At 61.2% G+C, this 25,081-nt stretch overlaps 1 protein-coding gene across 1 annotated transcript; it reads right to left on the bottom strand.

Annotated features, from left to right (window-relative positions):
- Window positions 1–449: 449 nt before the first annotated feature.
- Window positions 450–24,451, bottom strand: CRB2 (crumbs cell polarity complex component 2). Its single transcript, XM_077850596.1, has 13 exons — window positions 24,280–24,451; window positions 16,160–16,483; window positions 13,416–13,611; window positions 13,177–13,316; window positions 12,619–12,804; window positions 12,294–12,407; window positions 8,607–9,482; window positions 8,007–8,515; window positions 7,262–7,427; window positions 5,700–6,546; window positions 4,716–4,829; window positions 4,062–4,179; window positions 450–2,410 (listed from the first exon to the last, which is right to left on the bottom strand). Exons 1-13 carry the CDS (start codon window positions 24,374–24,376, stop codon window positions 2,186–2,188), a joined length of 3,912 nt encoding a protein of 1,303 aa, XP_077706722.1. The 5' UTR covers window positions 24,377–24,451; the 3' UTR covers window positions 450–2,185.
- Between the last annotated feature and the right edge of the window lie 630 nt (window positions 24,452–25,081).

Genomic DNA, 25,081 nt, shown 5'->3' with positions numbered 1-25,081 from the left:
CAGCTCGGGGGTGCAGGGAGGGCTCAGAGCAGTGAGAGAAGGACTGGCCCCCTGGCCCCCTCCGCAGCCTGTTCCATTTGAGCCTCTGAGCCCAGGCCCTTCCCCGTCCCAAGCAGCGCATGAGGAGGAAGGAGCTGCTTACAGGCACGCACAGGCTTGGCTGGTCCACAGAGCAAGGCTGCAGGTCACCGACGGTGTGGAGAGTGCCCGGACTCCAGGGAACAAGTTCAAGGGAACAGCAGGAACAGCTGGGAACAGCCCCCTCAGATCTCCCACCAGCACCTCTGCTGGATGCCTGTGTTGGGAGAGCTGGACCGGCACCGGCACCGAGAGAGACGGGCTAAACACACCCAGCAGCCCCTGATCTGGTCATGACCCCTCCTCTGGCCGCCCTCGAGAAGGACAGGTGCCAGATCCCTTAGAAGCAAGAGAGGAAGACAACATAGGGCTCCCAAAAAAAGTGGCACCGCTTTTATTTCTTGGGGTTCCATGTGTCTTAGAGGAGTCTGTAAGAACACAGGTTTGCCAAATCCCTGATTTAATAACAATAACCAAGGTACCAGCTGTGGCTAAGTTGCTGGTACCAGATGTTTCCTCCCCCACTTTCCCAGGAGTCATGATGGAGAAATGGGAGAAAGGTGCCACTTCCTACAGGATGAGGCCTCAGCAAGTCCCGTACCCAGTGTTCAGGGCACTTCCTATCCCAGCCTCAGCTGAACCCCTCAGTCTCAGCCACACTCAGGCTGCCTTACCCCCTCCCCGTCACCACTTGGCTCTACCTCAGATTTGCCACCTGGACCTCTGGAAGCTGGCTGAGACCCCGAGGGCAGCTAGGTAAAGTCAGCCGCCAATCTAGAAGTGAACAGGGGTCTCCTGGCCTTGGCACAGGGGGTGGTGGCCTGGGAAGCAGGAAGGACAGACGGGCATGTCTCCAGGTCAAGGATGAAGGGGCTTCCTGAAGCTGGGAGGAGGCTGGGCACTCGGTGGTGGTAGTGGGGACTGCCCTTCTGGGGTCAACGGGATGGCATTTTCAGGGAAGGGGCTGGGAGCAAAGCCAGTTCCTCCTCTGCATCTGTGTCTGTGTCCGTGTCTGCAGGACCAGCCCTGGCACAAGGAGGTGACGCCTACATTTGCTGAAACCAGCGAACAACTCTGAGGGCTTCCTGCGAGTCCTGAATCCCACCTCCCTCACCCCCTGCCACGTAGGCAGCCACTGAGAGAGGCCACTGGTCTGTGGGTGGAGGAGTGGCCTCCTCGGGCAGCTGGGATGGGAGCACTGGTCCTGGAGGACCAGAGGGGCTTGGGGGCAGGGCCGGAAAGTCTGCTCCCTTATCCTGGGCCTCCTCGCCACAGGAAAGGCCCCTCCCCCACGTGCCTCGCTCCCAGCTGACAGCTCTTCCTGAAAACCAACAGGGTGACCCACAGAGCCCAGCGGCACACAGTGTCCATCTGGGGCGCTTTCCCATCATCGCAGACCCTCACCACAGCCCCGTGACGGAGGCAGAGGCTGCTCTCCCCAGAGAAACCCCGCGGCAGGGCGTGACATCTCAGGCAGCTGGCCCTCTGCTCCTGCGCTTCCGGCCCCGGCACAGGCAGAGACATCTCCCTGAAGAAGCATCTGTCCTGGGAACCAGGGCTCACTAGCTGACGACACCCCACCCCCACCCCCAGTTTCCAGCAGCCTCCAGGGTTAGGAGGATGCCGGGGCTGAAGCCTGGGCCACTGGGGCCTTGGCCTGGCCTGGCCTCCTGGGGAGCACACGCTGCCCCTGCCCCGGGGCTGGGAAAGCCCATCCCCAGAGCCCAGTGGCCCCTCCAGGGTATCGCCCGCACCCACCACACCATCAAGTGCAGGCACAGCAGACACGGACACGCCCACCGGCCCCATCCAGAATGCTCCACTGCTATCTGCAGGCCCGCAGCCCCCAGGTCCACGCTCACACGCACTGTGTGCCCCTCCCCTGCACAGTGGGTCCCCCGGTGAAGTCCACGGCCTGTCCAGGCCCCTATCTGCTTCCCTGAGTGCCCCCCTTCTCCTGTCCACAGTGGGGCAGAGGTGAGGGCTGCCAGCAGACGGCCTGGGCCCTGCTGCTGCAGGAAGAGGCTGGCCTCAGAAGCAGCCTCTTTGGTCCTCAGGTGGAGATCAGCTGGGACCTCACAGGTGCTGGGGCAACGGCCAGGCAGGCTTAGATGAGTCTCTCCTCCGGCGGCACCTTGAGGACACTGTCCATTTCCAGCCGGGCCCCAGCCACCTCCTGCTGGCTCGGGCTATAGGTGCCCTCTGACTGACGGCGCTTCCTGGCTGCCAGTATCCCTGAGAGGAGGCCCAAGAGGAGAAGCAAGAGGCAGGCGCAGGCCGCGGGCACCACAACCTCCAAGAGCGGGAACGGGAGAGGCAGTGGCAGGCCTTTCTGCAAGAGATGTGCTGATGAGGGGCAGGCGGGACGCGGGGGGGGTCACATAAACCTCACCGCGGTCTGGTGGAGGGGCTGGGGGTGCGCCTTCCCTCCCACAAGGACAGGAATCTGCTTTATTTCGATCACTGCTAAGTTCCAAGTCCCCAGGGCAGCACCCGCCTGGTCGCACTCAGCAAGCAGTAGAGGTGAAAACAGAGGCTTTGCCCAGATGCCCCAGACACGTGACTAGCAAGCCCAGACTGGCAGGCTCCTCCTCCTGCCCCCAGGGCCCATGCCCGCCCCACTCCCACCTTCCTCAGCCCTGAGTTCCAGCTGCAGGCCCTTCCTTTCCTGGCCAGAGTGGGCCCTGCCCCCCAGCCTCCCCCCCTCCAGTAAACTCATCCAATCTAAGGCAACAGGGACTCCCTCCCTTCCCCATCCAAAAAGGGTGGTCTGGTTTTTTAGTGTCTGCGGAGACCATGCTTAACCCGCGGTGGCAGGGCTTGTCAGGCAGCAGCAGGAAAGGCTCCCCAGCCAGGAGGCCTGGGTGGGGCAGGAGTGGAGGCTGGCCCGCCTAGCTGACCTAGCTGATGGTGAGCTCAGAACCCACCAGGGGCTGTCCAGCTAGGCAGACAGACGAGGCTTTGGGGAGCCCAGGAAATCACTCCATCTCCCATTATAGAACCAGGATGCCCCCCAAGAAAGACTACGGGCCTGGATCTGTGAAACCCCCAAATCTTAGATTTGCCCCCAAATTTTGCCCCCAAATTCTTAGATTCCAGAGCCCAAGGGTCTCAGACTCACGGGCCCTCCCTCTGTCCCAGGAAGCCTCTCAGCCTGCTGTGACCTGGGTCCCAAATCTCAGTACCCAGCCCTAAATGGGCAAAGGTACCCAGGGCTGTCGAGAAAAGTTCATACCAGCCCGGAATGGGTCCTCACCAGCTTCCACCCCAGGTGCTTCTGGGAGAGCTGTAAAGCCATTTCCTCCCTTGGCCCTGCCAGGAGGGTAGGTGGGGGAGCCAGAGGCTATAAAGTTCAACTTGAAAGGAAACATTCTCCAGAAGCAGAGGGGATTTGCCGGTTTATGACCCACGATGCCAGAAGCCTACAGAGATCAAGGCTCCTCTGTGGCCTTTCCTGCCTATGTCTCTCCCACCAGCACCCACCGTGGGCTCACCGCCCACTGGGCCTGTGGCGCCTATTCTGCCCCCCACCCCGGTGGGAAGGGGGGTCAGGGGAGCTACCTGCCTGGCCCCCATCTATTGGGCTCCTCCTCAGTGGGGCCTCCTTGAGGTCAGGGGCTGCCTTGGGCAGCCAAGCCAGCTCTGGCTCAGAACCCTGGGCTTGCCAAACCTTCCTACTCCAGAATCCTAGCACACGAACTGCTGGAGATTACAGGCTCTCATATCCACCAACCTAAATCCTAGAATCCCAAGATCCTGTTGGTCCTGAATCCCAGTCCCAGACAGCACTTGCCAGAGCCAGAGCCCAACTAGTTCACTGCTAGTCCCTAGAGGAATGCTGGGCCCTCCCAAGCTCTCCAAGTCTCCTTCCCTACAACAGGGCTGGTCCAGGAACAGCGCCACAAGAGCCTACCCACTCCCCTCCACCCCAAATCATCTCACTACAGCCCAAAAGAAGACTTCCCAACTCCCTCCTCACTCACCACCACCTCACAGAACTGGCCCGAAAACCTTGCACTGCAGATGCACTCAAAGAGCCCACCAGCAGCCCGGCAGGTGCCTCCATTCAAGCAGGGGTTGGCCTCACAGGGGGTCTGGCACCTGGGAAGCAAAGAAGGTGAGGCTCGGAGTGCTGCTCCCTCCTGGATTGCCTCTTGTTCCCCCGCCTGCTTTAGCTTCTCCAAACCACCCCCAAATAGGCAGGTGTCCACCCACTGTCCCCATGGGCTGTCCCCGCCTACCAGGTGCCTGAAGCCAACTGTGCCCCAGCATTCATGAGTCAGAATGCCCCGCCGGGTCAGAAGCACGGGGAGGGGGTGCGTGGAGGAGAGGCTGCTGCCCTCTCTCTGAGGTGGCCCAGAATGTGCATGCTCACAGTCCCGATGCAGGAGGGCTGAGGAGGAGGCCCCCCAAACCACCACGAGGCAACTACTTCCTCAAGTGACGGCGTGACAGAGGGTGACCTCGGAAGCCCCAGGAGGAAAGAGCTCATGTGCCAGAGGTGGACTGCCTGGCACTGTGGTCACAGTGAGGGTTGAGAAAGGGTGAAGCATCCACACCCCACCTTGCCTGCCCTGATGGGAGGGGGTTCAGGGGCCCATCCCGCCAGCTCCCAGGCCCCTGGCCTCCAGGCCCACCTCTGGCCAGCAAAGCCCTCCTGGCAGCTGCAGTTGGCACCCTGGGGCCCATCACAGGGGCCACTAATGAGGCAGGTGACGTTCAGGCTGCATTCCTCTGGCAGGACAGGCCGCCTGGGGAGAAAGCACAGAGGCTGCGGTGGGGGCAGCGCGCTAGGGACAACAAGGTGCACGACCTCCGGGCGCTGGATGGGAACCTCTCCCCAGGCTGGGAGCCCTTGGAGAGGCCGATGAATGCCAGGACGGTCCTTGGAATGAAAGCATTTTCCTAAACATAAAACCTGGGGCCTGACATTCCTCCGGGAGGAGGGGGACAGGGAGGCCAGGCCTCTCTGCCAGATGACTCCCGGGAGCGAGGCGGCTCCGAAGGCCGCGGGGAGTCAACACCAGGCTGCAGAGGAGGCACCGAGGCCTCCGGCGGCTGGCTCTGCCCGTGGGCAGTGGGCGGCCGGGCGGGAGAGCCTCCGGGTCCCCTTCCGAATCTGGCTCTGGGTTCCCCCGCCCCGGACAAGGCAGAGTCCTTTATCTCAAGTTCAAACTTAGGTGCGTCTTACGTGGCGACTCTAGGAGGCCGCCGCCGCCCTTCTCGGGCCACAGGGCGGGCACCGAGGCTCCGGGAAGGGAAGCGGCCGCCCCGGGGCTTGGGCCCGCCCCCGCATCCCCCGCACCCCCGCATCCCCCCGCATCCCCGCACCCCCCGCATCCCCCCGCATCCCCGCACCCCCCGCCCCGGGGCTTGGGCCCGCCCCCGCATCCCCCGCACACCCCGCATCCCCCCGCACCCCCGCATCCCCCGCATCCCTGCACCCCTCGCATCCCCGCATCCCCCGCATCCCCGCACCCCCGCATCCCCCGCATCCCCGCATCCCCGCATCCCCCGCATCCCTGCACCCCTCGCATCCCCCGCACCCCCGCATCCCCCGCATCCCCGCACCCCCGCATCCCCGCCTCCCCGCATCCCCGCCGGGGCCCGCCAGTCCGCACCTGCAGCCTGGGCCCGCGGAGCTCGAGCCGGAGCCGGAGCCGGAGCCGGAGCCGGAGGCAGAGGCGGGCGAGCAGCGGCACTCGAAGCGGCCGTCGGGGCGCGCGTGGCAGCGGCCGCGGGCACAGGGCGCGGGGCGGCAGGGGTCGGCGCGGGCCTCGCAGCGCGGGCCTCCCCAGCCGGGGCCGCAGTCGCAGGCGAAGCTGTCGAAGAGGTCTCGGCAGCGGCCGCCGTGCAGGCAGGGCGAGGGGGCGCACACGCGCGCGCCGCGGCAGCCGAGGCGGGGGGCGGGCAGCCCGGGCCAGGCCGAGAAGTGCTCGCGGGAGCCGCGCGCCGCGCCGGGCCGGGGCCGCGCCAGGGGCAGGGGGAGGCCGCCGAGCGCCACGCGGCCCAGGCAGCCGGTGAAGTTCTCGGCCAGCAGCACCGGGGCGGCGCGGGGGCCGCGCAGGAAGCCCAGGGCCCCGGCCAGGCCGCGCAGCGCCACGGGCGTCGGGGCGCCGTCCAGCCAGAGCAGCCAGCGCGACGCGGCGGCCCCGGGGCGCTCCATGGCCAGGCGCACGCGGTGCCAGGCGCCGTCGGCCACGCGCGGCCCCCCCGCGGGCAGCACCGCCCCGGCCGCGCCCCCGCCCCCGGCCGCGCCCCCGCCGCCGCGCACACCCGCCGCCAGCGAGCCGTTGCGCAGCCCCAGCCACACGGCCCCGTGGGCGCCCGCGGTGGCGCGCAGCAGCCCGGCCTCGGGGTCGCGCGTGCGGAAGGCCAGCGACAGGCCGCCGAGCCCCGGCCCCGACGGCGCGTTGTGCCCGCTGAAGGCGGCGGCCGGGCCCTCGCGGAACGTGGCCTCGGCCACACCTGCAGGGAGGGGGAGCTGGGCCGGAGCCTGCGCGCGACACCCCCTGCCCGCCCGTCCTGGCGGGGACACCCATCCCGCGCCCGCACCCGCACCCGGTCCCGAGCCCGCGTGGCTCCCTCCCTGCCCCCCCCCGCTCCGGGAACCGGCGTCTGGCTGAGCTGGGGAAGCTGACCTGACCCGCTGGCGCCCACCCTGCGCCCCAGCTCACAGACCAGGCAGCGCTAATGCCTCTGCCCCCTCCCTCTTCAGCCCAGCGCTCAGTCTCATCACTGAGGCTCACTATTCACTGCAGCCTTTTTTTTTTTTAATGCACACCATGTCCCTCTCCTGCCTGCCTAAGTGACAGCTCTGAGCTGCACTCTGGCCTAGCCTTCAAGGCCCCTCCTGGCAACATATCCACCACCCCAACACCTGTAACTATGTTTCAGCTGTTCTTACAAAACCCAGGGCCTTTGCACATGCTGTTGCTCTTCCCTAAAATGTCCTCCTCCTTGTCTAGAGTCTTACTTGCCCTTGGAAGCCTGGTGAATGTTGTCTCCCTCCAGAAAACCCATCCCTCTGGATGCAATGGCCTAAGCACCCTGGGGGCCTAACCATACTGGGGGCTGTTAGCATCCCGGTCCACTGCCCATGAGGCCTCAGGGTAAGGGTGGGCTCTACCCCAGCCTGGGTGTCCAGAACCCAACATGTGGGCTGCCCAGAGCAGGTACTCACAGACAAAGCCATCAGGGACCTCTTCACAGGTGGCAGGTGGGAGGCAGGGCTGGCCAGGACACCACAGGGGCTGGGCACACGTGGGCCCCGTGAAGTTGACAGGGCAGGTGCAGTGGAAATCATTCCAGGTGACGAGACAAGTTCCACCATTGAGACACGGGTCAGGCTGTAGAAAAAGCAGGGCAGGGGTAGGCTCAGGCCTGGCACTAGCATCATCCCACCATTACCATCCCTGCAGTGGCTCTGCGTTTTGAGCACCAACTGCAGACACATTCATGTGTCACAAACATATAGAGAGGAAGTCACTATTGTCCCTATTCTAGAGATAAAGAAACTGAGGCTCAGAGAGAAGAAGCTACTTGCCTGGCTCATCCAGGCAGTAAACAAAGGAGCCAGACTTCGCACTCAGCCCATTCCAATCCCAAGGCTGGTGCTTTGTCCATGGACCCAGGGAAGTCCCTGTCCCCCATGCAGCTCCCACAGAAAGGCTCAGGCAGCCCTCTGCCTGGGTCAGGGTACCCGTCTCACACCAGGACTGGGGAGGGAGACATGGGGACAGCCAGAGGCCAGGAGCAGCAGGGCCAGGGAGATTAGTGTGAATCCTACTCTGCCACTCTCTAGCAGTGGAACTTGGGCAGAATGCTTCCCCTTCTGCCATTTTCATCACCAGAAGGACACGCTAACCCCCAGTGATGCAGGGTAGACTCTGAGAAAGGGACCCGCCCCCATGCCCCGGGGAACTCACACTGCAGGTGTCCTCGGAGACACAGCCCATGGTGAGGTTCCAGGACTGCCCACTGCCCAGCTTGCTGGGCTGGCTTGAGTTCCCCAGCAGCGGCGGAAAGAACGGGAGGTGGAGGTCATTGAGTCTCAGGTCCTGGAGGCAGCCTCGGAAGGGCCCACCCCAGGGCTGGGCGTCAGCAGGGAGGGGCCTCCCACCCACATGCACCTGCTGCCCCAAGCCCTGCAGCTGCTCAGGCCCGAAGCTGAGCGTCACCAGGCGGCGGAGCCCATCATCCCAGCGCTCAGGGAGCACCAGGGTAGGACTGCCCAGCACCTCGGCCTGGATCTGGCCCCTGCTCAGGAATACTGTTAGCCCAGCTACCGAGTCGTTGGCAAGCTGGAGTAGAAGGCCAGCAGGTTCCCGGGTCCGGAGGAGAAAGGACACGGTGAGGTTGGGGCCTGGCAGCTGGTGGAGCAAGAAGGAGGCAGCGCTCAGGGTGCCCCGCAAGCCAAAGGTGGCAGCGGGAACCTCTGCAGGGAGAGAGGGCATGAGGTATGAGGCCCGTGGGCCACGGGAAGGCACACCCTCTGTCCCGGGGGGCCCACCTGGCTTGTTCCTCACCATCAGCACAGGTGGGACCAGTATAGGGCCGGGGGCATTTGCAATGGAAGCGAGTCCACATGTCCACGCAGGCCCCTCCGTGGGCACAGGGTGGAGGCTGACACTGCTCACGGTGCTCACAGCCCAGGAGCACGTTCTTGCCGAGATCCTCAGGCAACAGGAGGGACCCGTCCACGTGCACGTCCTGGAGGCAGCCTTCGAAGGCTGTGCCACCCAGCTGGGCGGAGCAGAAGCTGGCAGGTATCGGGGCTTCGGAGGCCATGGGAGCCGGGGTCACAGGCCCTGAGGCCACACAGAGCTGGGCAGGGCAGTCCTTGTGCCAGAGCCGCAGCTCCAGGACCCCTGGGCGCAGCGAAGCCTCCACCTGGTGCCAGTGGCCATCATTCAGAGCCACGTCCGGGAGCCTCAAGGTAAGCACGGTGGTGTTGCTGTGGCTCCAGAGTGTGGCCCGAAGTGTGCCCCCCGTCAGCGCCAGCTCCAAGCTGTCCTGGCTGTCCGTGCGAGTGGCCAGGGCCCCAGCAGGTAGTGTGGTGCGAAACCTCAGTGCCAGACCCAAGGGGCCGCCAGCTGGCAACGAGGCCTGCACGGGGCTCCCAGCCACCACAGAGAAGGTGGTGTTCTGGCCACAAAAGGCTCCGTGGGTCCCCGGCGGGCAGTGGCAGGCATAACCGTGGACCCCAGCCTTGAGGGTGGGGATGCAGGTGGCACCCGGTGGGCAAGTGTGGCCCTGGCAGCCAGTGAGCTGCACGGAACAGTCACGCCCACCCCAGGTGTCCGGGCACCGGCAGATGTAGCCCGCCACGGTGTCCTCACAGGTCCCCCCATGGAGGCAGGGCTCCGACAGGCATTCGTCCACATCTTCCTGACACGCCAGGCCTTCAGGAGAGACCAGGCCAAGGCTCAGCACTCAAGGCAAGAACCACAGTCTTACCGCAGTGCTCACATGCCTTTTGGGACTAGGATCTCAGCACCTAGCAACCGAACAAATTCCCAGCCCCCAAAGGATTTCTCGTGGTTCCCTGAAGTCCCAGGAGGCTGGAATCTGAGATACCCCTTCCTCCACCATGTCTGGTGGGTCTCTGTGCCCCGTGGGTTCAATCCTCTAAACACTCCCTGGTCTTTCCTCTTCTCCCACCCTACCTCTCTGCCTCACCAGCTTTCAGGCCCACAGGCTAGTGTCCTCTCCTTTGCCTGCCTTCAGTCCCCTCTACCATCCATCTCTACAAGTAGCCAGAGGTCTATTTCTAAAGCATCTCCGGGCCAGATTCCCCGGTGCCTCACCCTGGCACTCAACATCCATCCTGGGCTGGGCCCTCCCAGGTCCTCAAGCTTCTTTTCTTTTCTTTTTTTTTTTTTTTTTAAGATTTTATTTATTAATGAGAGACACAGAGACAGAGAGAGAGAGAGAGGCAGAGACACAGGCAGAGGGAGAAGCAGGCTCCATGCAGGGAGCCCGATGTGGGACTCGATCCGGGGTCTCCAGGATCAGGCCCTGGGCTGAAGGTGGTGCTAAACTGCTGAGCCACCCAGGCTGCCCAGGTCCTCAAGTTTCAACCCTGCTCCCTACAAACCTTGAACTCCCTGTTCCTCCAAGCATTTCCTGGAAGACATTTCTGGAGTTTTGCTCGTACTGTTTCCTCTGCTTGGAATGCCTTCTCCTCACTTAGTCTGCCTTTCAAACTCCTACTCATCCTACAAAGCCCCAATTCAAAGGGCCAGTCCCTTAGAAAGCTTTTTTCTCTGATTCCCACTCCCAAGCTCTTGTGTCACTCCCAACTCCCTGCTCACTTCCAGACACAGCTCCCTACAAAGTATGTGTTTACTCAGCTGGGATCTCCTCGGGGGGCCTGAATGTGTCCTTGGTGCCCAACAAAGGGCCGAGCATGGCTTTTGTGGCTAGAGTGCCAGAATAGAGGAGGGAGTGGGGGTGGATGTATGCACCTAGGCTCCATCCCCCAGTCCCTCTGCCCTAGCACGTTGACTATGCTATGTTGACTATGTTGACTATGGGGGGGGGCCACCTCACCCTCCCCTCCAGGAGCTCCCATACCAGGATGGCCCCAGCTTGGGTCAAGGGGCCACACACAGCCCAACCCCAGCTCAGCCAGAGCCTCCACAAAACAACCAAGGCCAGCCCTTACCACTATACCCAGCTGGAGGAACCCTGGCCCCAGTCAGCCCACAAACACCATATCCTCCTTCTGGGGGCAGCCAGCCGCACCTTATCTTGCCCAAGGCCCCAGCCCTGCATACCTGCCAGGAGCCACAGGCCCCTCAGGAAAGTCCACAGAGCCCGTGGCCCCATTGCACTTCCCCACGGACGGCCGAGGATGGCAAGTGGGTGCTGGGCCAGAGGAGCAGAGCTCCCGTCTGACTAGCCGCCTCCTTCAGAACTGGCTCAGGAATGCCAGGCACCGGCCTCCCCCAGGCCAACACGACCTGAAGGGAGGATGGGGGTGGACAGCGGCCAGGAGCCTAGTGCTACAGCCGGGGTTCCTCTCCCGGCCCTGACCTCAGTTCTGACCTCCCTGTCACCCATGAGCTGAGCTCAGCCTGGGGAGGAGCTGGGCTCTGGCTGACACTGGTGAACCTCAGGAACTGACAGGCCCCTCTCAGTCCTGCATTACTTCATCTGTAAGAACCCTACATTGAGGAGGTGGATGAGGAGGGAAGGAAATGCACAGAAACACTCTCGGACGTAGTGTGTGCCCTAGTGGGCCCACTGTGCACCAGGCACCTGCTCCCGGGCAGGACTCAGGGATTCTCAGCCTGGGGGCGGGGGCGGGGGGCAGTGTGCAGAAAATGGGCTATCAGGGTGGCCAGGGGGACACTGAGCCCAGCATCCTTGGGCGATCACCACCTCCTTCCCCTGGGCAGGGGAGGCAGTGCCCAGGAAACCTGCCAGAGAGAAAAGGCCGTGTGCTCAAGCAGGAATGCGGGTGGTGCGGGGGAAGTATCACAAGCATTCCAGAGGGGGCAGGGACACTCGGAGTATGTGAGGAGTGGAACCACGCTTCACCAGCTTCCGTGGAACGATATCTGCGTGTCTATGCATCTGTTGTACCCCAGGCAGGGAGAGGCTTTCTACAGTCCAACTCCTGCCCAGTGCCCCCCAGAGGTCCTCACCTCTCTCTGTGATGCCCCCTTGACCTCTTTCATCCTCTCCCTGCAGGGCCCTTGGTTCTCCTTGCTCGTCACGCCACACGTTCTCCTGGGCAGCCCTGGCCACCCATGGCCCTGGTTGCCAGGATTGTACTCCTGAACCCCAGCCTCTGGCTCTTCCCGGGCCCTAGACCTTGGACCACCAGCCCCCACCCTGGCTCCTCCCTGTGGGTGCTCTGCAGACACTCAGACCGAGTATGGACGAGGCTCCACCCAATGTCACCCAAGGCAGAAGCAGCTGGCATCCCTGACACCTCCCACTCATGCCTGGGCTAACCCCAGGGGCTGCAGAACATCCCTCCTAATTCGCTCTCAACCCAGTGAGTTCCCTCCGCTTTCACCTCCATAACCCGGGTCCCCCACTCAGCCCCGCTTAGTTGTCACCAGGACCACCGCACCCACCTCCTTCTCGATCTCCTTGTCCCCATAAGTCCAGCCTCCACGCATGGGCCGGAGGAACCTTCCCACCCCAGGCCCACCACCTTTGCCCTTGCCCTGCCCCAGTGTCCATCCCACCCCAGGCACCTGTGTAGCCATCTGGACAGTGGCACTGGAAGCCATTGGGCAGGTCCTGGCAGCGGCCTTTGTTGAGGCATGGCCGTGAGGCGCACTCGTCCACATCCACGCCACATTCGTCCCCTGCAAGAGGGCCAGCTGGGTTCCCATCTGCGCCCTCAGAACCAGACTGGAGCTGCAAGGGCCCATTTTAGAGCTATGGAGACTGAGGCCCAGTGCCAAGCGCTGACTCCGGCAGGTGGCACATATGTGGCAGGGCCGGGCCTCGGGCGGAACCTTGGCACCCCTCCCTGGGCACCCAGACTGGCGGAGCCGCTCCCCTGGGAGAACTCACCCTCAAAGCCCGGCGGGCAGCGGCACAGGAAGCCGGCAGCGCTGCGGAAGCTGAAGGCGCCGGGAAAGGTGGCCTGGAGGCCTCCGTACAGGGCCGGGTCCGAGCGCTGCAGGCACTGCCCCCCGTGCTGACAGGGGCTCGACGCGCACTCGTCCTCGTCCACCTCGCACTGCAGCCCGCTGTAGCCTGGGGGCACACGCGTGGGTGGCAGGTCACAGGGGTCGCAGGGCGGGCCCCTCCACTGCTGCCAGGCCGCCCTGGGGCCAGGCTGAAACGCGGCTCAGGGGAGGATGCCGGAGGGTGGGAATGGCCACGGCAGCCTTCCCCGTGTCGTGTGACCCTTGTTACTGGCACCAGCGAGCATTCTGCAGGGGCAGGGGCCGCGGGGAGTGGGGAGCAGGTGCTGCGACCGGCCCTATTTCGCAGATGCCCGCAGACGGGAAGGTCGGAGAAGCTGCAGTCACATGCGCGCACAGGTGAGCCCCGGCGCACACCTCCCACCTCCCGCGCACACGCACACGCACACGCACACTCACACACACTCACACTCACACTCACCTGGCCAGCAGAGGCAGCGGAAGCTCGCGAGACCATCGAGGCAGGAGGCGTTGTTGGCGCAGGGCTGGGATGCGCACTCCAGCACCTCCTGCTCGCAGCGCGCCCCCTCGTAGCCCGTGTCCGCGCAGCTGCACCGGAACCTGGAGCAGGGCAGGGCGCGGCCGGCTGAGCACCCCGGAGCCCCCCCTCCACCGGCCCCCTCCCCTCCCCTCCCCACGCCCGGCCGCGGCCCCGCTCACCCGTTGACCAGGTCGTGGCACTCGCCCCCGTGCGCGCAGGGCCGGCTCTGGCACTCGTCCAGGTCCAGCTGGCAGCTGGCGCCCCCGTAGCCCGGGGCGCACACACAGCGGTAGGAGCCCACGCCGTCCAGGCACGAGCCCCCGTGCAGGCAGGGCGACGAGGCACACTCGTCCACCTCCACCTCGCAGGTCACCCCTACACAGGCCGGAGACACAGACAGATGGACACCCAGACGGAGGCCCATCGAGGCCCGGGCCGGCGGCCTCCAAACCAGCTCCGGACGGTCACAAGGGGCGGAAACTTAAGATCCAGAGAGAAGCCATTGGTCCCCTCGTCCACAGCAGGTATTTCTTGAGCCGGGAAGGGCAATGGCGTGGACACAGGACAACCGACCCTGCCTCCCTGAGCTCACAGCAGCGTGGCTGGAGACCGGGATTAGGCCAGTATCACCCAGATGCCAACTGATTTTTAACGGTTACAAGCTCTGCAATGGGAGCATCCTGGATCCCCTGAAAGCAACACCCGGAGTTCTGGCCCGGGGAATTGGAGTCAGGGAAGGCTTCTTGTAAGGCGAGACTTTTGAGAGGGGAGTCGGCATCTCCTAGGTTGGGATGGGGCTGTGCCAGCACTTGGACTCCAGACGCGGGAACCGGCCCAGAGTAGCATGGGGGCAGGGGCGTGATGCTCTCAGAAAGGGGAACATGGAGAGTCAGGTTCAAAGGAGAGGGCAGAGGAGGTGAGGCAGGGGTGGGGGTTGTAGGGGCTTCGGGACCCCATTCTGGGCTTATCCTAAAAGTTGGAAGCAGCTGAGTCACAGGATTCTGTCTACACTGCCGGCTTTGAAAAAGATGTAGAGGGACTCCATGGGGGAAGGGGAGCACCCCGGCAAGAAATGCTGGAGTAACCAACTCCTCCTGGTTCCCCTGCACCGTGTTGCTTCCAAAACTACAACTCCTGGGAATCCCTGGGTGTCGCAGCGGTTTAGGGCCTGCCTTTGACCCAGGGCACGATCCTGGAGACCCGGGATCGAATCCCACGTCGGGCTCCCGGTGCATGGAGCCTGCTTCTCCCTCTGCCTGTGTCTCTGCCTCTGTGTGTGTGTGTGTGTGTGTGTGTGTGTGTGACTATCATAAATAAATAAAAATTAAAAAAAATAAAAATAAAACTACAACTCCTGAGTCTGGGAAGCCCCTCAGGCCTGGGCAAAACTGAGACAACCAGCAGCCCACAGGGGAGGAGATGTGTAGAGATGAAGGGAGACGGAGAATCTCGGGTTTGGGGATGTACTGCCTGAGTTCCCCCCAGGGGGCCACATGTCACAGTGGACTCCAGAGGCCCTGCCTCTGCGCCCTATGTGGGGTCGGTCCTGGGGGGCCGGGGACCCAACTGGCTCCAGCTGGAAACCTCCCCCCTTCCCAGCTCAGTGAGCACAAAAAACAGCCCCTCCTTCCTGTGACCCCTGGCTCCTCCCGCCCCAGTCCCACTCCCACCTTCTGTGCCAGGGAGAGCCAGGCCCTGGCCACCTGGAATCCCAACCTCCCTCGCCTGGCTCTGAATGGAAGGAGGAAAGAAATGAGTCACGGCAGACTCTGCCCCCACTCACATCCGCAACTCACCCAGAAAGTGTTACCCAAAGCATCCAAGCACATCTGGCACGCGCACACCTGCCAGCAGTCACACACCTACGTTTCCCACAAATGCATTCAGGAGCCCAGACACCCGCAGATCACACAGAGGCCCTTTGCATGATCTCCCTCACCCGTACACAGCTAATACGCCAGACATCAGGACTCTCGAATAGTGAGAAAGATACGTGGGACCTGTTTCCAGTCCGTTTCAAAGTGCCACGATCCATATCTTCACTGTAAGCTTCCTCCCCGGGAACCCAGCCCCCACAATGTGTACCCCTTGCTCGGAGATGACCCCAAACTGCCTTCTGCCCTCAGAGCAGAGTTGTCTGAATTCAGGGTTGAAACAACCAGGAGTGTCTATACTGCACGCTCCCCACTGCCCTGAACCTAGCCTCTCCCAGACCTGTGCCCAGCTGCCCCCGCTTCCTGGCTTCTAGACAAGGGCTCCAGGATGCTCCTGATTAAAGTGTGGATGGGACTGGGACAAGGCCATACTCTAGAGGAGACAATCAGCGTGTACTCATGCCAGTCCCTTTTCTGAGTCCTTGAATACCCTGTAGAGACATTATCTGCCCACTTGAGACAGCAGAGATCCTTGGGATACGTTCATGTTCCGGTTTGAACAAGACCACCAGTGTCTCTATGCTGGAGCTTTAGGGGCCACCCAGAGGAGAAGAGCGTCTACATGATAACCTGAACCATACCAAGAGTGTCCATACTTTAGAACCATCAGATGAGCCAGATGGTGTCTACACAACAGCCTGACACAGCTCTGGAGTGAGTTGATGCTAGAAATACCGTCTAGACTTGTCCTCATTAAAGCTGAACCAGGCATACCTGCACTCTGGTTCCCCCAGAGATGCCTGGGGGTGTTTCCACCCCCCAGTGCCAAACTGAACTGAAATAACCTTTGTCCAGTGTCTGTTAAATGTCAGGCACCAGGCACCCTCACATGTTCCTACTGTCATCCAGAGCTGCCAGGTTAGCTTGAGGAGCATCAATTCTGTAGCAAGCCCCAGAGCAGGAAGTCAAAGCTGAATGCATGATTTTATACCCTGAGCCACTGACAGGATGGACAATACGGACCTCCTCCTGGGAGGGGAAGTGATTACCCGCATAACCAAGGGGACAGCGGCACTCGTAGCGATCAGCCAGGTTGTGGCAGGTGGCCCCGTGGTGGCAGGGCCGGGATGCACACTCGTCGATGTCCAGCTCACAGCGTGGGCCCTGGAAGCCTGGCACGCAGTAACAGCGAAAGCCACTGGGTTCTGGACCCTGGGGCACACACAGAGCACCGTGGTGGCATGGTTGGGTGGCACAGCCACGGGGCTCCGTGGGCTCACAGGTGTAGCTGCCGTTCTCCAGAGCCTGGCACTCGGCCCCTGGCATGCACGGGTCCGAGGCACAGACACCTGGGGTCTCCGAAGGCATTGTTCCTGCAAAGAGAGAAAACCGGCTGGGCAGGGTGGACCAGGATGACCCCCTCCCCACAGTCAGGCCCACCTCAGACCCCAGAGCCAGGCAGCCTGTATTCAGGACGGAGCGGGGACCAGGGGCTCCACAAGCCGTGTCCCCCCAGGCCATGCACAGCTACATCAGAACTGAGATGGGTTCAGGAGGGTCTCCGCGGCAGGGAAATGGGCCCCTGAGGCTTGCCCTCCCCTCCCCCTTCTGCCGCCTCCCTTTGCCCTCCCTCCCCTCACCACTCCCCCCACCATGCCCCAGCCAGATTAGGGGGTGGACACTGACCCTGGAGGCTTTGTGCTTTGCCTGAGGTCTCCAGGCAAGTTAGTACCAGGACAGCCTCCAAGCCTGTCGCCCAGGGAGGGGGCGTCTCCTCTGGGTCTCCCCTTCTGTGGCTCCATTTCCTCCCCAAGGGAGCTCCTCCCACTGTCCCCTCCACCTCTCCTGCCAGGGATCTGGCAGCTCCATCCTTGTGAAACCGGAGATGATAGACTTCAAAGGCAGGGACCCTGAGCTGGGCCCCCCTCCCTGTCCTTCCTTCATGCCCTATGCCCCACGCCTTGGGCCTAGAAACCTCTCTGTGAATCCCTGGCCCTCACTGTATCGCCCCCCCTTAGCAAATGCCTAAGCAGCTGGCCTGGCCAAGGTCACAGGGTACCTGGCTGCCTCCACCGCATTAGAGGGTCACCTGCTATTCTGGAAGCCAAGACACTGGGAGAGCCAGCCCCAACTCTCCTGAAAGCCTGTAGTCCTGGCCTTAAAGTAAAACTGCGCTGGGTTCAGATCCCAGCTCAATTACTAGCTCTGAGACTCTGAGCAAGTCATTTCTCCTACTGAACTTCTGTCTCCAGCCAGAAAGGGGATGAGAAGAGGGCAGGCCTCACAGCACGTGGGAGGATTCAAAGCCTCAGGCATTGCAGATGCCCACTTGTAGGAACTCAGGAACTCGGTGAGGGATGGGGGAGGGGAACCAGCCACGAGCAGGAGACACCCCCCACCTGGGGCTCTGGGAGGCATCCCTCCCTGGCCCAGGTTGTCATCCAGACACTAAGCAGGCCCAGCACCTCCCTTCCCCCAGCTTAGTGAAGACCCCCCAGATAAGGCTCAGCAGCCTCTCAAACGTCATCCGCATTCCACAAGGCAGGGCTGTCCACGGGCCGACCCCCACCCATCCCAGCTGGGGCCCAGTAGGACCGGGGACAGGGATATAGAGACACAGATGGGGCACCAGGGGGAGAACCTGGCTGTCAGCCCCACCCCTGAGTACCCAGAGCACCTGACAACTCAGCATGAGCTCTCTCACTCCCCAACTGGGGCCTGGGGCCCACCCAGGGCTCAGCACGTTGCAAGGGGGCAGAGACTCTGAGCCACTTTCAGGCCAAGAGTACCCCGGAGGGCTCTAGTGTCCATGGCCCCTCCCTCTCTGACCACTGTCTGCTCCAACTCAGGGCATCCAGCCCCAGCCCCCTCTCCCAAGCCTGGTCATAGAGGTAAGGGCCAGGCGTCTGGGCCTCTCCGACGGGCTTCTGGGCAGCTAGTCTTTCTTTTCCCCACCACAGCCACTGTGGCTGATCAGTTTAGAGCCATGTACTTTAGGGCTAGATGGCCAGATGAGGGTGGGCAGATAGTCAGATGGAGGTGGGAAGGTGGCCTGATGGGGTGGGAGTGGACCGAGCTCCCTTGGGAAAGGACACAAACCTGGCTTCTGGGGTTTGAATAGTGCCACCTCGTGGGGTATTGTGAGGTGCCACTGGGATGACATGAGTGAAGCCCTGGCACCCAGTGAGCCTTCATGAAGGACTGTGGCTATTTTGATCACAGTCAAGACCGGGAGACAGTAACCAGAGCTCCGGGTCCAAGGGGCCCTGGCTGCCGGGTCCTGTACCAACAGGCCCTCATTTATTTATTTTTTTTTAAAGAATTTATTTATTTATTCATGAGAGACAGAGAGAGAGAGAGGCAGAGACACAGGCAGAGGGAGAAGCGGGCTCCATGTAGGGAGCCTGACGTGGGACTCGATCCCGGGACTCTAGGATCACACCCTGGGCCAGAGGTAGGCCCTAAACTGCTGAGCCACCCAGGGATCCCCCTACAGGCCCTCATTTAATGCCAGCAAGGCACTGCTCCTCATCTGTGGGGCCTAAGGAGACCCTCCCAATCTGAGGCTTTGCCCCCAGTGCACAGCAGATGGACCAGGCTGGAGAGACGTGTGCAGGGGGAAGGGGCCAGGTGCTGCATCGCCAGGGGAGCAGGTGACCCTACATGACGGTGCCCCAGGAGACAGAGTCCACCCACAGGGGAGGAAGGAGCTCCTCGGGGTCAGAGGCAGGCAGAGAAGGAGGGAGCTGCCTATCCCACAAGGTGTGCGGTAGCTCCAAAAGCCTGCATGTGAGAGGCAACCGGCTTTCTTGTGTGTTCCTGATTTATCTTCACGTTTCCCTCAGGAGATGGGTGATCCTGCTCTTCTCGTTCTACAGCTGAGGGGAGTGGGGCTCAGCGATGACGTGACTTCACTGTCCCACAGCCTGTGAGGGGCTGTAATCCAAACTCAGGTGTCCCTACCCCAGAGCCTTCACTCTCAAGGTTCCAAAACCTCTGCCTTGCCTTAAGAATATTTCTGGGGCACCTGGGTGGCTCAGTCAGTTGAGCATCTGCCTTCAGCTCAGGTCATAATCCCAGGGTCCTAGGATGGAGCCCTTCATCTGGCTTCCTACTTAGCGGAGAGCCTGTTTCTCCCTCTCCCTCTGCCTCTCCCCAGCGCTCAATCTCTCTCTCTCAAATGTGTAAATAAGATCTTTCTTTAAAAGTACTTTAAAAAAAAGAATAGATTTCCAGGGTGCTTGGATGGCATAATCGGTTGAGCCTCCCATTCGTGGTTTCAGCTCAGGTCATAATCTCAGAGTTGTAAGATCGAGCCCATTGTCAGGCTCCAGGCAGAGGGAGTCTGCTAAGACTCTCCCCTTCCCTTCCCCTCTAAAATAAATAAATAAATCTTTTTTTTTTTTTTTAAGTTGTGGGGGGGTGGGGGGTGCTGGCGGGGCGCCTGGGTGGCCCAGTTGGTTAAGTGGCTGCCTTTGGCTCAGGTCATGATCCATGGTCCAGGGACCAAGCCCTGAGGGTCGAGAGTCTGGGCTCCCTGCTCCACGGGGAGTCTGCTTCACCCTCTTTCTCCTCATCCCCCTTGTGCACTCTCTCTTTTGCAAATAAATAAAATCTAAGAAAGAAAGAGAAAGATGGAAAGATGGAGAGAAAGAAAGAAAGAGAAAGAAAGAAGAAAGAAAGAAAGAAAGAAAGAAAGAAAGAAAGAAAGAAAGAAAGAAGAAAGAAAAAGAGAGAGAGAGAGAAAGAAAAGGAAAAGGAAAGAGAAAACCAGATCCCCGGCAGTCCACTGCAGCCCTAGGGATTTCCAGCCGCCAGGCCTGGTCCCGGAGGGCCTGCATCCAGCCTGCTTCCAGGGGTGCTTTGCACTTTGAGGCCCGAGAGCTGCAGACCCCAGTAGCTGCAGACCCCAGTCCCGCAGGGGGTGAGGCCAGGAGGCCCCGCCAGCCCTGGGCTGAGAGGCCGAGAGGTGAGGCAGGGCCGGGCCACGGGGGGCGGGCCTTGGGCCCGGCTGGGGGCGTGGCCTGTTGCCAGGGCGACGAGGGGCCTTGCTTATCTTGACAAATCCCTCCTGACCTCTCAGGCTGCCTGGGACGACCCGGCGCGGGGAGGGATGACACAGGGCCCTCCCCTTCGACCTGCCACCCGGTCCCTGAGGAAGGCCCAGACCCCACTGCCGGGAAGGGAATTCTCTCCCCAGACAGAACGATGATCCTATTAGACTAGTAACCATGTCCTGAGGAGTACTACGTGCTCCAGGCTGCGCTCGCTCCGCGCCTTGCATCTCTCATTACACATTTCGTTGGACTTAAATCAGGAAAGGTGAGTGCTGTTGAGAAGACTTCCGTGTTCTAACTCAGAGAGGTTATAAACTTGCCCCAGATCATCCCTCCAAAAACTAAGAAGCAAATGATCTCCAGACTTCTGAAAGGCCCATATCTCCCAAAGCATGTGAAATTCCCACTGCTCGAAGTCTAAATGGCCACCTATGGATTGTCATTTTTAGCACATTCCAGCCCAGCCTCCCCAGCCCCAGCACTGGAAAAAAGTCTCTAAAGGTTGGCACAAGGGTGGAGGTTCCAGGATGGGCCTGGGCAGGAAGGTCAGTCTTCCCTCTTTAACCAGAACCAGTCTATCAGCAATCCCATTGTGCTTCAGGCCTCACCCAGTGCCTAGCAACTCCTGCTTTATGCACACTTATGACAGGCCTCATGCTATCTGCTAACAACCGATGGGAAGATGGGAAAAGTTTACCTAGGGCATGTTTGGAGAAGCTTCTTGTTGATACGGCAAGAGACCCAAGATCTTGTGAGATGTGGGCGCTTCTAACCTAGGGACAAACACTGTTCATCTAATATCACGAGGCCCCCGAGGACAGGACTGAATAACAACAGTATGGTGGAGTACAGACACTGCCTCAGAGCCACCAGGAAAGGTCTAGATTACTCTAACAAGACGGGAAAGCGTGGAATACTCTTGCACAAAAATGTGTGCATCCCGAGGCTAAAGGGGGGTGAATATTTATAACTTTGGTAACAACAGTGGCAACGATGGCAGTCACAATTCACCTCGCACCCTACTCCTGGCACTGGCACATCCCAGTGTTCTCATGCCTTGGTCTCAGAGCCCAAAGCCAGAGACACTTCCCAGGGTGAGGGGAAGACCTGGTGAGGCTCTGGCCCCCCAAACAGACCACTTCTATTCGTGAGTGGTCTCCTGTCTAGAATGTCCTTGGAAACTGGGGCTTCCATGCCAAAACTAAGTTGGAGAAGCGCTGTGTTTTCTCATCAGATTCTTGTGACGATCCTGAGAGTTAGCTGGTTGGTCCCTGAAGGGGCAGAGGCACAGAGAACAGACATGGCTTTACCTAGGCTAGCACTGAAAACACTAGCTTGGCGACTCTGGGCAAGCGACTGACCCTCTCTGGGCCTTATTTCCTCCTCTGTAAACTGGGATCATTAGAGCCAACCTCACAGGGTAGGGGTGAGATTCACAGTCCATTATGTGGGGTGCCAGGCTGGCTCAGGGGTAGAGCATGCAACACTCGTTCTCAGGGCTGTCAGTTCAAGCCCCATGTACTTAAAAATAAATTTTTTTTAAAAAAAGTTATTTATTCATGAGGGACACAGAGAGAGGCAGAGACACAGGCAGAGGGAGAAGCAGGCTCCCCACAGGGAGCCTGATGCGGGACTCGATCCCAGGACCCCAGGATCACACCCTGAGCCAAAGGCAGATGCTCAACCACTGAGCCACCCAGGTGCCCCCAAAAGGAAAATCTTTAAGGGGAGCCTGGCTGGCTCAGTCGGTAGACATGCAACTCTTGATCTCAGGGTTGTAGATTCATGACCCATGTTGGGTGTAGAGATTACCGAAAAATGATAAATAAGTTTTAAAAATCTTTAGTAACAACAAAAACCAAAGTCCATCACGTTAGTCTGTTAGCACAGCATTTTCCAGGGGTTGGCTGGTGGTGTTATTTGCTCATCGACCAACAAACGTTTACTTGGAGCAAACGCTGTCTAGCCAACCATGTTGATGCTTGTTCACATGTGCGTGGCTCCCGGCCCTTCCATGCCTCCTCTACCCCAAAACACCCCCGCTACCCCACCACCTCTGGTTGGAGGAGGGGCCAGACTTGGGGACTGGGCTGCTGCCCTTTGTCAGCCAGGCTCCCTGGGCGGCAGGCAGTCGGGCAGGATGTGAGAGCCTAACATGCCGCATTGTACTCCAAGATGCTTGGTCCTCTCCACAGCAACCAGCCAGGCTTTTGTAGCAGAGCAAGCCCAGGACAGAGGGGCTCAGCTCAGGGCCTGGCAGGCATGAGCAGCAGAGCCAGGGGCCCAGGGCTTCCAGAAACCCCATCCCCTCTGGGATGCAAATTACTTTTCAAGTGACACAGTCCCCAGCCTCTCCCCTCCTAGCACTCAGGCCTTTGGTGCTAGAATCCAGAAATGCTCATGCCCACGGTGCCCTCACCACAGCTTTTGAGGATCCCCATGGAGGGGGCTCCCCACACAGAAATCCTAGTGGGAAAGGCTGCCCCTGGGCACCCCAGCGGGGTTGTATGGGGGTGACCGTGGACAGCAGCAGCTACTTTTTCTGTGGTATCCATCTCCTTTGTGTTCCCTCTGCCTCAAGGCTCACATGAACGTACATTTGAGTGTGAATGCACATGTCGATATACACATACTGGTATGTGCAGGCACCCACCACGTACCTGTAGGGGGGTGTGTGTGTATGTGTGTGAATGCATGTGCTTGCGGACACCTGCTCATGTGGTGGGCTGCATGCCACACCAGTGTGCAGGTGTGTGTGTGTGCGTGCACATGTGTGATCTGTGTGTGCACATATGCATGTATTTGTGGCTTTCTGTGTACACTTTTGTCATTTTTGTGTGTATACATGAGGGTATGAGTTGCGTACATTGTAGGGCAGGGGGCACATACCAGATCCACAGACCAGATCCAGATCCTCATGCCCCAGATGTGCAGAGAGCAGAGAGCAGGCCCTCGGCTCCTCTCAGGAGCTCCAGCTTTGCCTCAGGAACCCAGCTCAGAAGCCCCCTTCCCTGCCAGAGCTTCAGTGTCCTCCACTACAAAATGGGGTTCTCAACCTCCCCAGAGCCCTCCAGGGAGGAGGAGACCAAGGCTTTGTGAGCCAAGCCCCATGAATGGGGAGGAGGGCCCCAGGTAGGGCCTAGGAGGCTTGACCTCCCACCCTGGGAGTCAGAGGGGTGGGTTCCCCCCAAACCTCCAGCATGCTGTGAAGTCCAGGCCACCAGCCCTGGTTGACTCCCTCCTCCAGCAGTGGAGGCGGGGTCAGGGGACTTCCCAGGCCTGGCCCTGTAGCTATAGTGACCAAGACAAAGCATCCCCCAGACCCCCCAGGAAGAAGTCCAGGCGGCGCACACACGTGAATCCTCTTGGACAAAAGCAAAACTGTTCAGGCGGATGGGGCCTGGCTTCGGGAAGCCTTTTTAGCTTGGTCTGGGAGTGTTGGGGAGGGGGTAGCAGTGGACACACATGCTCCCAAGTGCCTGGCCACCCCCAGGGGCCCCAGAGCACCCCCAGGCTCCCAGGGCGGGCAAGGTAACACCCAAGTGGAGAGGATACGGGCAGGTCCCTGGCTACCCTGGTCTCCTTCCCTCTCTCCAGCGCAATCCACTGGGCGGGGTGTGCTGCCCCCACCCCACATGAGCTAAGATACAGTCCAACCCACTTGACAACTTATATCCCACAACTTGGGCTAAGACACAGCCCGCCACACCCAGAAAGCCTCAGACACAACTGGAGGCTCACCCGGGACAGCTCACAGCTCACATACCCACAGCCAGCACACGCTCACCACCTGCGGTGAGGCTCCCACTACCTGCAACTCCCCGCGCTCAGGCCTCAGCCTGGGACTTCCCAGCCCCAGCACCCCTCCCTCGATCCTTTCACAAAGGCCCCCAGGCCTCACAGCGGCCCCCGAGGCCCAGGGCACACTCCCCTCTGCCCGAGGTGGCCAGCAGCAGTGCACCCTTCTGCACCCATACCTGGGCCTGCGCCCAGCCCCGCAGTCAGGCCTGGCACCCACCTAGACAGCCCCAGGGCCCAGGGTATCCACCCAGGGAGACAGACCCTGCCCCGGTCCCCCATCCCCCCTTTCCATTCCTGAGCCCCCGACTCACCACCCAGGAGGGTGAGGGCAGGAGCCAAGAGCAGCGGCAGCAGCAGGAGAGCGGCCAGGGGCCTGGACGCCGGGGCCCCAGGCCTGGCCAGCGCCATGGCAGTGCTCGCTGGGCTGTGGGAACAGGCGGCCCGCTGGCTCGCACCCCCCTCTCCCTCCAACCAGCACTAATGCCGTGGACAGAGGCCCGGCCCCGCCTCTCCCCCGCCTGCCTCCTCCCCCACCCAGGCCCTCCCAGGCTGCTCCACTGGGAACAGATCCTAGAGGAGGGGTCGGCCCGCCCCGTCGCCCCAAGTCCCAGGGCTCCACATGGGCCCAGGGGCCCCTGCAGCTCTGCCCCGCTCTGCGTGCTCCCCCCCCTCCCCCTCAGACCCTGCCCTCACCCTCCTGGTGGGGGAGGAGATGCTGCCAGCTACTCCCAAGGCCTAGGTGATCCCACCCTGCGGACACGCCCCCATCTCTTCTCAGCCTGGGCCCCCTCTCCAGCTCAGGCCCCAGCAGCCGCCTCCCAGCAGCCTCTTCTCCGTTCAGAAGCCCCAGCCCCTCCCACGTCGCTTGTCCCCTCCCGGTGCCCCCACCTGACCAAGGTACTCCCCCACCCTGCAGCCAAAGCCCCTCCCCGCCTCAGCCCAGCAGCCCTGTGGCTCTTCTCACCGCCTCTGAATCCCATCCCTCCCCTTGACCTGCCCTGACTTACGGCCCCTCCCACCATGGCCCTGGCTCCCTCCACCCTCACCCCTCCCTAACCAGCCAAACAAAACCTTTTCCATTTCTCCCCTTTGGCCTAAATCTTGGCCTCTACC

Source organism: Canis aureus, chromosome 16, assembly GCF_053574225.1.
Source record: "Canis aureus isolate CA01 chromosome 16, VMU_Caureus_v.1.0, whole genome shotgun sequence".
Lineage (NCBI taxonomy): Eukaryota > Metazoa > Chordata > Mammalia > Carnivora > Canidae > Canis > Canis aureus.
The sequence above is the reverse complement of the archived record's forward strand: the minus strand, read 5'-3'. Positions and strand labels throughout refer to the sequence as shown.

What these genes read in the sequence shown, in the direction of transcription:
- CRB2 (XM_077850596.1), bottom strand. Translation starts at nt 24,376, where the DNA reads ATGGCGCTGGCCAGGCCTGGGGCCCCGGCGTCCAGGCCCCTGGCCGCT. An exon ending in CTGTCCCCTTGGTTATGCGG is followed by an intron (nt 13,612 to 16,159) that starts GTAATCACTTCC and finishes CGGCCTGTGTAG; the next exon opens with GGGTGACCTGCGAGGTGGAG. An exon ending in GGTCCCTGATGGCTTTGTCT is followed by an intron (nt 6,547 to 7,261) that starts GTGAGTACCTGC and finishes CCCTCCCTGCAG; the next exon opens with GTGTGGCCGAGGCCACGTTC.